This window comes from Cajanus cajan, chromosome 9, assembly GCF_000230855.2.
Source record: "Cajanus cajan strain Asha chromosome 9, NIPB_CcT2T_4, whole genome shotgun sequence".
Classification (NCBI taxonomy): Eukaryota; Viridiplantae; Streptophyta; class Magnoliopsida; order Fabales; family Fabaceae; genus Cajanus; species Cajanus cajan.
Genome location: NC_138525.1, coordinates 14,778,849 through 14,794,902, shown reverse-complemented (window position 1 = coordinate 14,794,902; position 16,054 = coordinate 14,778,849). Strand labels below are relative to the sequence as shown.

At 32.3% G+C, this 16,054-nt stretch overlaps 1 protein-coding gene across 6 annotated transcripts; it reads left to right on the top strand.

The window, feature by feature from the left end:
- The first annotated feature begins 2,362 nt into the window (after window positions 1-2,362).
- On the top strand, window positions 2,363-14,496 carry LOC109791250 (uncharacterized). Of its 6 annotated transcripts, XM_020350518.3 has the most exons (11): window positions 2,363-2,524; window positions 2,631-2,670; window positions 2,748-2,787; window positions 2,914-3,005; window positions 3,912-4,966; window positions 5,540-5,709; window positions 6,050-6,281; window positions 9,170-9,305; window positions 10,895-10,989; window positions 11,524-11,647; window positions 14,038-14,496. In XM_020350518.3, the coding sequence occupies exons 1-11, from the start codon at window positions 2,442-2,444 to the stop codon at window positions 14,113-14,115; spliced, it is 2,145 nt and encodes a 714-aa protein (XP_020206107.2). In that variant the 5' UTR covers window positions 2,363-2,441; the 3' UTR covers window positions 14,116-14,496. The 6 variants fall into 6 exon arrangements, 5 of the variants coding, with proteins under 5 accessions (XP_020206107.2, XP_082919334.1, XP_020206109.2 ...); XR_003803277.2 differs by lacking the exons at window positions 11,524-11,647; window positions 14,038-14,496 and adding an exon at window positions 9,406-9,541; XM_083063208.1 differs by lacking the exons at window positions 10,895-10,989; window positions 11,524-11,647; window positions 14,038-14,496 and adding an exon at window positions 10,426-10,888.
- Window positions 14,497-16,054: the final 1,558 nt, after the last annotated feature.

The window sequence follows — 16,054 nt, the reverse complement described above, 5'->3', positions numbered from 1 at the left end:
TTAAAATCTTCGCTCTCATTCAACCAAATACTATGTAATAGTATAAATATATGTTAAAAACTTCTTTTGGTCCCTTATAATATTTTTTTGTTTTAATTTAGTCCCACTTTAATTTTAGGTCTCAATTTGGTCCCCAATAATTTAAATCATTGCAATTTGGGACTTCGTCTAAATGATTTAAACGGAGTTAACTGGTGACCACATGGATGTCAGGTGGATGCCACGACGCCACGTAGGTGGATCCCAAAATACTTGAATACACCTGGAACCAGAATGGCCCGTTCTGAAACTAGAACGGCCCGTTCTGGTTACACTATTGGTGTGTAAATTTTGTACCTGAAACGGGTCGTTCCAGGTGCAAAATTAACACACCAACAGTGTAACCAGAACGGACTGTTCTGGTTTCAGAACGGGTCGTTCTGGTTCCAAAATTTCGTGCACAAAAAAACTAAAGTACAAAACATTTCAAATATTAGATTTGGTAATATTGTTAATGGGGATTGATAACTTCAATTGCTAAACATTTGGGCTATACAATGTATCATTAAGGACGATGCTGTGTATTACTAAGGACAATGGTAACAAATTTTATTTCATTGTTATTCAAACTGGAGTAAACCACTTACTACCAAATTGACACTATATAGTCAAGAATGAAACGAAACGCTATTTCTCCTTGAAGTCATTGACGATGTACCCCAACAATAACAACCTGTTCTTGAGGAGGTACAACCTGAATTTTTTGTGGTTTAGGGTTTCCCTTCAACGTTACCTAGATGATTTCCTTTCTCAATAATTTCTTTGAACTTTTTTAGTATATGTTATGTTCTGAATTTTTATTTTTAGTTTCTGAACCATGTTTCTGTCTTTGAATTTATGATATATTATGAATTTTTATTTTCAATTTTTGAATCACATTGCGGTATTTTAATCAAGATTTTGAACTGGCTAAGTTCAAATCAAAAAAGGATTTTGGAAGGTCTTATCTTATTTGATATTTTTTTAGTTTTATTCATAAATAAATATTAATTTATTGTGTTTTTTATTTATTATATTTTTATTAATATAGATATAATAAAAAAAATACAATAAAAAGCATGAAGTTGACGTTCTGGAACGGGCCGTTCTGAATTCAAAACGTCCCATTCTAACAGCAGAACGGCCCGTTCTGGTGCACTCATGTTGTGTTAAATTTACATTTGGAACGGCCCGTTCCAGTTGCAAAATTAACACATAACATGTGCATGCAGAACGGGCCGTTCTAGTTTCAGAACGGACCGTTCTGGTTCCAGGTGTATTCATGACATTTGACATCCACCTATGCATCTACGTAACATCCACCTGGCATCCATGTCAGCAGGAGTTAACCCCGTTTAAATTATTTGGATGGAAGTCCCAAATTGCAATGATTTAAATTATTGGGGACCAAATTGAGACCTAAAATTAAAGTGAGAGTAAATTGAAACAAAAAAATATTATCAGGGATCAAAAGATGTTTTTAACCTATAAATATATTATATTATTATTTGATTATCATATATTTAATTATATTATTGATTTAGAATTTTTGTTAATAGGTGATTTTGTATTATTAGTTAATTTTAATGAAATAAAAATATATTTTTTATTAAGGTCAAAACAAGAATATATTTAATTTTAATACTTTTAAGATTTAAATATGTTTTTAGTTTCTATAAAATTAATAATTTTAATTTTAGTTCCTCTAAAATTTTTATTTATTTTTTATCCTTTTAAAATTTATAAACATTATTTTTGGTCCTTGTAAAATAAGTAAATTTTTCTTTTGATTCCTATAATTTTTTTTATCCATCTAAAATCTAAACTAACTATTTTTAACTTATAATGATCATCCTAAAGTGGATAAATAACACTTATTTTAAGACCTATAATTTTTTTAAAAGTGTTAAATATAAATATGATATTAGTAATGATTATAAGTAACACCTGAAATGATTATTTAAATTTTTAATAAATAAAAATAGTTAAAAATAATTATATAAAAATAGAAACTAAAAGCAATAATTTTAATTTGATAAGGATGAAAACAATTATAAAGATTATATTTAAACCTACTTTTAATTAATTATATCGGAGAACTTTTCTATCTGACTTAATTAAGATTATTTCAGACACAAAATAAAATTTATTTATGAAAAAAATATAAAAAAAACATTTTAGAATAACTAGTTAGGAAATTATCTTAAAAATATTTTTCGATCAATAATTAAATTAAAACCCTTTGCATATGTTTAAATAAAATAAAAGTTAAAGCCTAAAATAGATTACATGATTTAAAAATGTGAAGCCGAAGATATAAGTTATTATTGCACAGAGAGGTCGAAGTTGATTTAAATACCGGGGAAGCAAAGTGCTTACATAGTTTGCGAAAGAAGCTTCTCTTACGAGACTCGTTGTCAAGCATGGTCGTGGCTGATTCCGACTACGAAGGTCCCGCAATCGAAGCCCTCGGTTCTCTCTTTAAAGTCACCCAAGTCTTCCTCCGGTTAGTAGTAGTACTCACTCACTCAATCACTCACACTCTCCACTCTTCTTCTATCTAAAACCTAGCTTTTACTTTCGTCTACTTCTTTTCCACCGTTTTTTTACAGAGACGATGGCGTCCAGGTTCCATTCTTTGCTCAACGCGCGGTAACTTAATCTTCCTCAATATTTATGAATTTTCTATCCAATTTTGATTTTCATGTGGCTTCGTTTTCGTGTGTTAGAAATCGGATGAAAATGACGCCTCTAGCCCCGTTCGCGCTGGCAAGTGCTTTTCACTCTTCATTTCAACAATTTTCGCTCTCTTTTTTTTTTTTTTTTTTAAATTTTTAACCGTTTCTTTTATTATTTTTTTTAAAGAAAATTTGTATTTCTTGTATTTTTCTGCAGATTCGAGTGGCTTTATTACAGCCGAGGATTTAGAAATTACTAAACAACTGAATGAATTGGGGCTCCCTCTTTCTTTCCAGACAAACAAGAAGGTATGCGTATACAGATAAATTGTTTTTCTTTAAATGCTTTAATACAATTTGGCTTTTGTTATTTGGAAAAGCAATAGATGATATAGTAATTCTAATAAAATATATGCACGTGTCTTTTCTGTGATGTTGTTAAAATCTACTCTGTTAATTTTCCGATCAATGATTGCAAGTTCGTAACTTGTAAGTTTATACATTTTCTTTTGAAGTGTACCTCTCACTTTACAGGAGTGAAATCCACGGTGTTCAAGCTCTGACTCAACCCAATAAAAATTCATTACAGCTTAGACTCAATGTTGGATAAGAAAGTAAGCCTGTTTTCTTGGTCCAAACTTGTCTCATTCTAAGCTCAATAGTTTTCAAGTTTGATAATGACTAATGAGCTTAATTAATCAACTACTAATTCTATTCCAATTGGATTCTATAGGCTTTAACAAGTTAGGGTGTGGAGCAGGCTTGAATTTGTGACCCCGTAAATTTCTCCTTTTCTCTTGCATGTTTAATTTTAATACAAGTTTAGTCATGCCAAAAATGAACCCAAATGCTTATTTAGTGATTAACTTATTAACATGTTAGCAAATGAGTTTTGACTGGCTCATTCTGTGGCTTAAGAAATAGTGAAGTCCAAATCTAATTTTAAAAGACAATAGGTGCAGGTTTAAAGTTATATAGTTCATATTTGTCTTTGCAGTGAATTCAATAATAGTTAATGTTGATACGGTGGCAAACTGAACAGGTTCATAAAGGACATGATTTTAATTTTCTTATAACAAATTTTGTCTATCCTGTTTTCAATGAGAGCATTGTCAGTTGTTCTCCTCTATCATACACGTTCTGCTCTGTATACACCATTATACTATTACTTATAAGAGTGCAATTAATCATATTTTTTTGTCTATCTTGTACTAGAAATTTGGATCGGTAAAAGGAAAAAAAAAGGGTAAACGATCGAAGCATCCACATACTTGTCACAACCCTGTAGATGAAACTCAACATAAAGTGAGTGGGGAGGAGGAGGCATCTCCTTCTAAATTTCATGATAAAACAAGTAGTTCTTTATCTTGTATGTCAATGCTGGGCCAAAGTGAATCATCTTACTGTGATGATGCAATAGATCATGATATGACCCAATGTCCCTCTGGTGAAGGAGATAATTCAGCTTGCTGTACTGGATTTGCTAGTGGTGTTTCCAGGGTGATAAATGATAATATAAATCATGCTACAACAAATGATGCCCAGGATGGTGACTTTTTAATCAGCAATTATTGTGTTGATTTGAAAGCTGCACCTACTTCAGATACTGGAGTCTCTGCTGGAAGCTATTTGACAGGTGCTGGTGTCAATTACTGTGGGGCAGAATATGTTGAAAGCTTGACAGACAGTGAATGTTTAGAAGTTTCACCAATTGTTGGCAAAAATATAGATTGTGAGCCTATTTATGATGCTGCTGCTGCTGCTGCCACTTGTCATTCACATGCTATTGAATCAGAATTTCTTTGTGCGAGTTCAGAAGGGATTGGATGTGACAGGAATGATGTGTCAAATAATTATGGTGAACTTGGTGATTGGATGGCCCTCTGGGATACTTTCTATAAGAGAACATACTTCTATAATATTAAAACACACACTTCTACATGGGACACACCCTTGGGGATGGAGCATCTGGTAATTGCTGGGTGTACTGAATCAGATGATAGTGAAACTCTAAAGGCAGCAGAGGAGTGTGGAACACAAAATAACACTAAACCACCTGAGGAAACATTGATTGAAGAGAACTTGGAAGGAAAGCAACATGAAGAGTATTTGTCTGAGATTGGAGTTGCTGTTGGCAATTTGGTCTCTGACGTCACTACACATGGTGAAGACCAATCTCTTGATCATTCGAATGAGTGTCTTGAGAGAAGTAGTTGCAATGATGGAGTCTCATGCTGCTCAGTATCAAATACTCAGGATAATATCATTAGGTAATGCCTGTTCTAGTTTTAATTCAAGCATAAATGAAATAAAATCTATAAACATTTATCAAATCATTTTGAATTTTTTAATCTGTTTAAAACTCTTAACACATTGTAACATTAAACTAAAGCAGATTGGTCTTGACTCTTGACAAGTTTTGCACCTTGTGGATAACAACATAAATGCTGATTGCTGAACCTATACCTTATATTTTGTCTTCTAAATATGTCTAATAACTTTTTCTAGACAGATAATATAAATTGCAAAGCAGACAAAGGCTTTCAATGTTAAAAATTACTAGAAGAGTTAGAAAGTGTAAAGGATTAGCTCTCCCAAAATTTTAGCTAGTTTGGTGAAAATGGTTAGGCTTGAATGAAGCAGCACAATCAAAATAGCTTACATTTTTTTATTGGAAGATCAGGTATGGAAAAAGTTGGTCATGAACCAATTCTCCCAAAAGCTTAAGCTTCCAACTGGAGGCTTGTGAATGGTTTATATCTCTAACAAGTAACAATAATATGATGAGTGTGCATATCTTAACTATATTTTCTGATTTTTACAACAATTGATATGCTTTGCAGCTCTAATGAAAGTTGCATTCAAGCAGCACCAGAGGTTAATCATACACCCTTGGAAAACATGGAAATTGATACTTCTGAACTGGATACTAAATCTGATCCTTTCGAGTCAACAAAAAGTAAGAAAGTAAAAAGAAGACAAAGGCAGAGGAAACTATATAATGAAGCTGAAGGTTTGTGTTAACAATTTATTCTTGGTAACTGCTTCTACCATATGTTTGGCTTTTGCAATATGGTTGCCATTCTACTAAATCTTTTAGCTATTTGTATCCACTGGTATGATAATACTTTCTACTAGGAGTCAAATACATATAACACTTGATAGCTGCTTATGAAATAGCTTTGATGTTCTTGGAGTCAAATACCTAGGGTACTGGATAGATGCTTGTATGATTGATAAAATCTGATTCTTCAATGTCATGTGACATTTAATGCCTAAATATAGATTTTGCTCAGTAGGTGCAATTTGCTGTTGATATTGTCCTTGTAATATACCATTTTTGGATTTTGCAGATATGCACTTTCAAGAAGTGCCTGAAGTGTATTCTGCTACAATTGGAAAATATTGGTGTCAGAGGTATACTTTGTTCTCTAGATATGATGATGGTGTAAAAATGGACGAGGAAGGATGGTTTTCTGTCACTCCAGAGGCTATTGCTCAATATCAAGCAATACGATGTGCTACTGGTGTGATAATCGACGGTTTCACTGGTGTTGGTGGGAATGCTATCCAATTTGCACAAAAGTGAGTACTGAGTAGTTGATCCTAATTAATTACTTGTGATAGCAGCCTATAAATTCATTTTAGTTTTTGGTGACTTTGATGGACAATATTTACTGAATATTGTTTCACCAAAACTCATAAAAAAGACTTGTACTTTTCCAAGGAAGAAAAATAGACTTATATCTATTTAATTAAGATTAATCTATTCTTTTAGCAACTTGAATAGCATTAAGATAAGATAGCAAAGGAGAAACATTAAATATGTCCTTTGGTTTGTTTTTATCATCTAATTTATGCACACTGCTTCCTTGTGTTACTTTGGATATGTATCTGGTATGCCTACCTGAGTGCATTTATTTTCTCACGGGTTAGTTTATGGCTGCACCTTCACACTTCATCCTTTTGTTTTTACCTGACACAAAATAATACATTTGCATTTCAGTAAATGGTTTGTTTTGATTGGACTGTTGACCTTGTGAATCCCATATTGGATTCCTAAAACATTTGCTACACCCTGTGTTCTCTCTTCCTGTATTTTATGCATAGTATTCCAATTTATATGGTCTATAAAGCCTAGATACTTAGTACGACATGGGTACGATACGACACAAATATGGGGATACAATTTTTTTTTTTTTGAAATTAAGGATACGATACATTAAAAAAATAGAAAAATTAATATAAATATAAAATATTGGTAAAAAAAAGAGAGAGAAATATTGATCATTTCATTAATTCATAATTCATAGCTGATAACTATGATGATCACAATTTACAAAAAAGATACTTGTGATCATAATAAACAAAAAAATGCAGTTTCTACTTGTATTTTTGATAGAACTCAAAGCAAGTCATGGCTTTATACAATAGCCTACAATTCAAAAGCATCATTACTAGTTACTAAATTCAAATTACTGCCTAATGCTAACATTATCAGTTTCTTCTCCCCCATTACCATCATCCAAAAAAAAAAGCTTCTAAATCTGGCTCATCAAGAGACATTTGCTAGCTCAAGAATTCCAACAGTACTATCATCAAGTGGATTATGTACATCTCCACTAATATCTCACAGTCTTGTCTCTCCTTTTTTATAAATTCACTTTTCCTAGACAAATGTCGAAGGTTTGAGTGCACACAAACCAAATCTTCAGCCCTTTTTGGATCCATTTTGTTTCTTTTCTAAGAATGAATGAAGATGTACTCCAATTCCTCTCACAACATGAGGAAGAGCATGGTTGTGCAAGAAGTTTTAAGGCAAGCTTTTGGAGTAGCGGTGTAGAAGTTCCATGCATCACCCACCATGTTTTTGGATCTAGTACCCACCGGCCACCTATCCTCAATTGAATCAAAAGAACCAAAGTCACCCGCACAAGATGAGAATTTGGAGAATTGCTCATAAACATTTTTTCTCTCCTCAACATGTGAAAAATATCTCTTTATACATTTGTTCCTCTCTCTAGAAACTTAATCATCTTGATGAGGAGGGCCCTATTTGGAGCTTCACTAAGCCACACTTCACTATAATACCTATTAATAAATAAATAAAAAAAACAATTTAGTCATTATGATTTTAGCTATCCAAAGAGAAGACAACCATTAATCATTGACTTCAAAAAATTACCTTGGATTTAGAGAATGAGCTAAGCAATGAAGAGGAGTACAACTGTTGCTCCACCTATAATTGAGAATATCATGAACAACATTATAGAAGTTGGATACTTCATTTGGTTGCTTTTTCTCATGCCTATAGATGTCTACCTTCCCCTTTTCTATCATACAATCCCACATTTCATACACCAAATGAAGAGTAGAAGCATTGCTGTCATATTCTAATCGTGCTATATATAGGATCTATGAAAGAAAGAATGTAATCAACTTTATCCCACCATATATCATTTAAAATGATTTCTTTAACACGTGCAAATTTTCCAACATCATCTTCCCTATAACTATTCCATTGGTCACTAATGACCATGTTTTGCAAGCTAGATTTCAACAATTTCAATCTTTTTAGCATGACTATCATAGAGGCAAAACGAGTGTCAGCTACTGAAAGCAATTTAAGAGTAGAAAACTCATTAAAAATAGCTAATCTCATGGAATGAGTCATGATAAAAGTCTTGATAAACAATGCATCATCAATTACTTCATAAAGATACGCAGAAATGTCAGGAAGGAGAAAGGTCATTGCTTGAAGAGAGAGTTGAAAATATCATGCACCGCTTGAGAGAAAGCTATCGGGAAGAGACCCACCGACTAGAATCGTCATCGGAATATGTAGAGTTGGGAGGAGAGAAAGCATATGGAAGGAGAGACAAGTGTATGGTGTTTTGCGTGAAATGTGTCACTGTAGAGTATGCATATTATATTAACTTTTAAAAGGACTTTCCTGTTTAAAAATTTTAAAACTAAAAATAAAAATTTAAAGTAGTAATAAAACAGACATTTGGGTAAAAAAATTTATCCAAGCCGTATCACATGTTATAAAGCCGTATCCAGCAATTGAGTTGTATCAAGGTTGTATCCAATAATTTTTTAAAAAAAGAAAAAAGTAATTGAATACTCCTTGGATATGTATCCTGGCATATCCGAGTCGTATTGATGTGTGATATGGGTATGACATCGATACTTTTCCATTTTTGGAGTATCTGGGCTTCATAACTACTAATTTGTAATTCCAATAATCATTTCATTTTGACTGTTTTAACTTGTTAAAGAGATAATGATGTTTGTCATTTTATCTAGTCAAGTGATTCAGGTTGGATCCCTAGTGTTAATTCCACTATAAAACAATAATATTAAAATTTCCAATACTTAAGTAAAATTATTATTTTTTTCTGTCAGAAATTTTTTGTTCTTTGAAAATGATTGTTGATCTCTACTTAGCAAGGAATTATTTGATATTACAGGTGCAGGCATGTAATTGGAATTGATATTGATCCATTGAAGATTGAATATGCTAGGCATAATGCTGGTATTTATGAGGTGGATGATCAAATTGACTTCATAGTGGGTGATTTCTTCCTCTTGGCACCAAAGTTAAAGGTAACAAGGTTTTCATATAACATGCTTTGCTGATGTTGGTACTATTTTTGTCTTTTGCTCGGGGGAGGTCAATGTCATAATTGATGCACATTATGGCCAGGGTGCTTCTGTTTTGAAATTTCTAATGAACAACAAAAATATTTAAGGCAGGCAAGGGTAAAATTTTGGATATTTTTCCCCGGTTCTTACCTGTCTAATTGTGATCTCTTGCCTCCATTGTATTTGCCAATACCAAGGTAATACTTGTGCTCTGCCTGTTTTCCTTCTGAACATATTTTATTATCATCTTTAGCCCAGCTAGATGCTTTGATCTCCTTGTTTATTCTTTCACAATCTGAACATCAGTCAGTTCTGTAACTTGTGGATAACAAGGACACCATTGGCTAGCTCAAGCCACGCAAGTTTCCAAAACTCAGTAATTCTTATAAATATTTCAGAAAGTCTCAAAACATAATTTCATGTCAAGTATCTTATCAAGTTTTTTTTTAGACTTGTCATGTTAAATGGATTCTTCAATATGTTGAAATTTCTTGAAAAATCAAATGATCACTGTAATTTTGATGCTAGTTATAATATTGTATCAAATCATTAAAAAACCTGGGTGTGAATCTTTATTAGAAGAGAGGGGGAGGGGGCACATGGGTGGTCACATGAACCCTTCCTGACCTACCAAAGTGTGTGTGGATAATAAAGTTCTGCTTCTGATTTAGTTGTGTTTTTGTGCTTGAGGTATGGAATATCTGCCTTTTTTACCTTTATACTTCCCTTGATTTCATGGTTTATCTCTCGGACTTGATGTGGTGTTGCCTTTATGATTTCATATAGATTTGGATGACAGAGGGAGTGAGTTTGATACTGGATTATGAATGAAATGTGACTGGAAGAAGCCAAAATTTGCAATTGTGTTGTAGTAAATGTCAACTTTCAAAAGTAATCAAGAACATTTATTGTACTGAGAATTGATGATATTAAAAACATTGAATAAAAAGAGTGATATTTGCATTTTGTCTTTGTTTATTAATCTTGAGCTGTCATGTTATTGTTGTTATTTTTCTACTATCTGTTTGCTCTGGCATTTAGGGCAAATGCACTCTTAAAAATTTCAATTGCTTCTGTGCAGAATATTTTTCTTGGTGCCATTCTTTGACCTTGTAAAATCTCTAGTATTATCATATCTTCTCAAGTAAGCTTCTGTTTGCATCTTTCCAAACCCATTACATCCATCATCCATGTGATGTTTCTAGCCATTGCTGATTCTGTTTCTTGAGCTTTTGCCTTCCAGTCAGTTTAGAAGGCAAGAAGATGCAGTTAAGATGTTACTGTTAGTAGCCTAGCTACCTACACTTAATCTGATCAGCAGTATTTTGTTTATTAATGTGTCTTTATTTACCATGCAGTAAAGGTTTCCAAGATTAAATCCTTTACTTCTCCCACTCTTTTAATCAAAATTAATAAATTCTGCACAAGGTTTGGGTGCGCTTGTTTTATTTGCAAGTGGCATGTACTAGATATTAACCTAAATATTTTTTTGGGCTCAACAATAACAACTTATATTTTTGGGTAGTTTATAACAAAGTATTGCGTTGCAGGCTGATACTGTTTTCTTATCTCCACCATGGGGGGGACCTGATTATACCAAGGCTACTATTTATGACATGAAGACAATGCTTAGACCCCATGATGGGTGGGTAGATGCTTGTCTTTCTGCTTTAATTTTTTCTCTTAATTTATATATATATATATGAGGAGGGTTCAAACGACACCGGTGTAACTTTTACTAAGTGTTACACCGCTCAATAACATTATATTAAATGTGAATTTTATAAATCTAACCGTTAGATTGAAAGTTCATATCAATTTATACGTGTATGTCAAATTTTATTAAAATTGAACAACAACTTGAGGTAATTGAAGTGTTCATATTTTAGTATATTTTGAAATATATATATTACGTCAATTTTGTTTTATGAGAATGAAGTATCAAATTATCTTAGATTAATATGAAATTTGATATATATGATCTAAGAAATATGAACTTTCAATTTAACGGTTGAATTTTTAAAATTCACATTTAATATAAAGTTATTGAGCGGTGTAACACTTAGTAAAAGTTATACCGGTGTCGTTTGAACCCTCCTGTATATATATAATTTTTTTTTTGGGTGCAAAGTCATAGCTTTTTGCACTCCCATTTTAACTCAATGCTGCTTCTGTGTAGATATACTTTGTTTAAAGTTGCAAAGGAGATTGCTTCCAGAATTGTTATGTTCCTTCCAAAAAATATCAATTTCAACCAATTGGCAGAGTTATCTTTGTTGTCCTGTCCACCATGGTCGCTAGAGGTAATTTCAATTTTTATCTGTTTTATATACTTTATTTTGAAGTGTAATCTACAAAGACCCCAGCCTTTTTAAGGAAAAGAAATGGGGCGTGGGGAGCCGGACAGTATATCTCACTTGAGTTAAAGAGTATTTTATGGTTGATAGTGTGATGGGTGTTGCCTGTTTGGTAGACTAAAGATGAAGTACGTTTTACATTTTTTGGGTGGAAAATTGAAGTATGTTTTACATGATCAGGTTATTGTATTCCCTACAGGCTTAACCACTTGAGAGATGCAATGGAATAATCAAGAATAGATGTGTTGTCATGAATCGTTATATAGGTGTCCAACTTCCCATAGTAGTCAATAGCGGCCGGAGCGGCCGCTATCGCGGCGCTCCGGAGCGGAGTGGCCTCACCCCGCAATCTGGCTGCTGGAGCGGAGCGGATTTGTGTAGCGGCTGGAGCGGCCGCGTCGGAGGCGGAGCAGAGCGGCCCAAATCGCGGAATCGCGGCGCGATTTCAGACTTACCCTTCATTAAGGGTAAGTCGGTCTTTTCAATGGGGTTTTTTTGCCCTAATCCTCCCTTTCCCTCTCGCGATTTCAGACTCATCCAAACCAAACCCCTCCTTTCGTCTCTCCCTTTCTTCTTCTCTGGCTATCGTGCGTGCAGCGTGCAGCTCCGACGAACTCCGGCTCCGACGCACCTCCATCGCCGACGCGCCTCCAGCTCCGACGCACCTCGAGGTTCGACGCAGCTCCGAAGTGGCCGCAAGCTCCGACGCGCGTTTGTCTTCTATTCTCCTTCTATTCTCCTTCGAGGATGCCTTTTATGCAACATGCAACATATTCTTTTTTTAATTATTTATTAAATTATTTCAACTGATTTTTTTTTTAATTTCTGATTTAATTTAGTTGAACAAATTTTATTTTTAAATTCTGATTAAATTTAATTCAACAAATTTTATTTTTAAATTCTGATTAAATTTAATTCAGCAAATTTAATTTTTAATTTCTAATTAAATTTAATTCAGAAAAATTTATTTTTAATTTCTGATTAAATTTAATTCAGAAAATTTTATTTTTAATTTCTGATTAAATTTAATTCAGCAAATTTTATTTTTAATTTCTGATTAAATTTAATTCAGAAAATTTTATTTTTAATTTCAGAAAATTCTATTTCTATTTCTGCAGCATGAATTTAGAGTTATTTTTTTGTTTTTTTAGCTTATATATATATATTATTAATTATTTAATATATATAAATTAATATTTAAATAGCGGTTATCCCGCTCCGCGTCATCCCGCTATCCCAGTTTTAGGGTCGGCCGCTCCTCGCCGCTATCCGGGATTGACTACTATGCAACTTCCCAAGTAGACTGGTAGAGCCCAGAGGGTGGTTGGACCTTTAGTTTGGAGTACGATGGTAGGAAAAGAATGAGGTATGTAACCTGTTAGGACTTGAGTACATGAGAAGAGTCTAACCTAAGAAACTAGTCCATTAGGTAAGAGTCTCAAGGCTTAAGTACCACATAGAATTTCTCATTCTACGTGGAACTTTTAACATTGCTACTCCCTTTAAAAGTTGATGCTCATGACGATTTTTACTCTATCTTACTCTATCGACATTGACCCAATGGTAGCCCTTTTCTATTTGACGGTTTTACTCACCTATTAGTATGGGGTTTGCACCTTAATTCAGCTTATAGATAGCCTTTTCGGTAGTCCAACTCTCAATGATACCAATTTTTAAGACTTAAGTACATGAGGATAGTCTAATCCAAAAGACTAGTTTATTAGGTGAGATAGTCTCAAGATTTAAGTATCACAATGAATTTCTTATTCTACTTAATCTTAATGTGAGACTCTTAACAGAATCTGTGTAGGCCGTATGTTTTATGTATTGAGAGTAGGAGGTATTAACAGAAAGATAAATGTAGTTTTGCTGATTCCAATTCCCAATATGATCCATCTCATTAACGGTGCCTTCCGCATTCCCCCCTCTTCTTTATCAAGTTTTCATGTTTTTGTTGTCTCAATACTCTAGAAACTTCTCTGAAGATTAATTTGAACTTTAGCTGCTTGGGTCTGCTATTGTATAAAATTGCTTAAAACTATAAGCACAGGTTTGGCTGGTTGTTACGTGTTAACCCTTCTTAACCGAGTTAGCATTAAAACATGTAAAATATGAGCAAGGAGGAAAATAGAACACGTGTGGTATACATATGGGGAAATAGAAACAGGACACTATTATTCTCGATGTTATATCTTCACAATTGGTCTTATGTGAAGCATATAATATATCTATTAGGGGGTTTATTATTATGTTTCTTTTATCATCACTGTATTCTTTGGTGGCTTATTAAATATCTTTCCCTTGAAAATTAACACTTTCCTCTATCATGGTTCTAGGTGGAGAAGGTTTATTTAAATGGAAAGTTGAAGGCGATCACTGCTTATTTCAGTGATACAGCAGTTGTAGGGTGCTAAGTTAAACGCATTCTCCTGTTGCAAGTGAAATTAAGGATAATGATCTCCTGCGAGGACAAATAATTGACACAAAGAAAAGCACTACCTGAGGTGATTTTGAATTATACTTTGCCGAGACATTTAGCTTAATTAATCTCCGGCGTGTTACAATAGTAAAAATTGTTAAAAGCTGTGCATACTGTTGTAGTAAAAAAAAAAAGTGTACATGTTTTTTATTTTTATTTTTAATCTTTTTAAAATATGAACAGTAGATTTAAAGCTATAAAAATTATGGGTAAGGATCACGGGTTGTATGTATAACTGCATTTATCAGCCATGGGAAGCGAATAGTTCCCATTGGTTCACAAGCTTAAAAAGATGGGTTGTTCATTATCCGTATCATTCCGCTATTTTATTCCAGAAGTTAATTTTGGCAAGTTCAGATTTTACAAATTAAACTTGATATACTCTGTAGATAGAGTTAATTTATACTTACAGTCATTCTAATCTGGTCGGTACCTTATATTCTTTTAAAATTTATACTTTTTTTAATAATTATGTTAATAATAGGATTTCTTGAATTGATAAACAGTATTTTGTACGATATATGATATTTAAATTGATATTTTTATTGTAATTCAAGGGTTTATTATTATTATTTTTTTATTTATGTGAATCTTGAATAAAGAGGTTTACAACACTTACGTATCCTATTCAACCAATTGAGTTACATGTCTGTTTAGATACAATTATTCAAAAATACTTCTAAGAAAGTAAAATAAGAAGGAAATTTAAAATAAGTTTTTTCGTAAGTCAAAATTAGTTTATATATAAGTTAATTTTTATATATAAGCATATGCTAATTCTAGAAAAGCATATAAGAAAAAGTTTTTACAGATAAGCTTTAATGAATCTGATAATTTTTAAATTAGATTATAATGGGTCAAGTATAAATAATATACCAATTTTTTTAGATTTGAAGAAAATGAGTTAAAAATTCAATTTAATCCAATCCATTTGTTTGTTTGTTTTTTTTATAAGAATAATCTATTCATTAAATTTTTTTAAACGGATGGATATTGGATTCATCTATGAAAATATTTTTGAAATCAAATAATTTTTTTTTGTGAAAGTATCTAATTTTTTTTAAAAGTCACTAAATTATCATATAATCTTTAAAAATTCAAAAAAAAAAAAAATATTAAAGTAGTCTTTTAAAAGCTCAGTCTAATATATTCCTTATTGTAATTCAATAGATTTTGAAAAATAGTGGATGAATCATTATCTATCCATAAAATTAAATGATGGAATGAATTTAATTTAGTATTATTATATTGTATAATAGTTGGATTGGATGAATTTACTTATAAATGAATGATGAATAAATTGATTGTTTTGTCACTCTTACTTATGCATATGTTAATTTTAATTTTTGAAAAAAATTATTTTATTTTTCATGCTTATTTTTTTTTAGAAGTATTTTAGAGAAATGAATAGAAAAGAGGTTCTATAAATTAGAAATTAGTTTATGCATATTAACTTATGAAAAAAAATATTTATTTAATATTATTTAAAAGTGTGCATGGAGAAAACAAACTCTTGATCCTATATCAATGATTTAATATATGATGTTAAGGATGATATATTATGTTCACAGTTCAAATTGATTAAATAAACAAATCAATAAAAACTTTGGGTCGATCAGTAACCGGGATAAACCCATTTCTGAACACCTCTAAATTGGCATCTGAAGGTGTAATTTGTGTCCATTAAGTAGGTTTTATCATTTATGCATTATTGGATCTTGATCGGTCAGATTCATGTATAAATAAATAACCTAATATATTTTTGGGTAAAGTAGGAACTAGATATTCATCTTATGTACAGCCTCATTGGAGACAAACCTTGAACTTTTTAGGTTTGGCAGGCAAATGGTCTGCGACTGGTCAAACCCTACCAC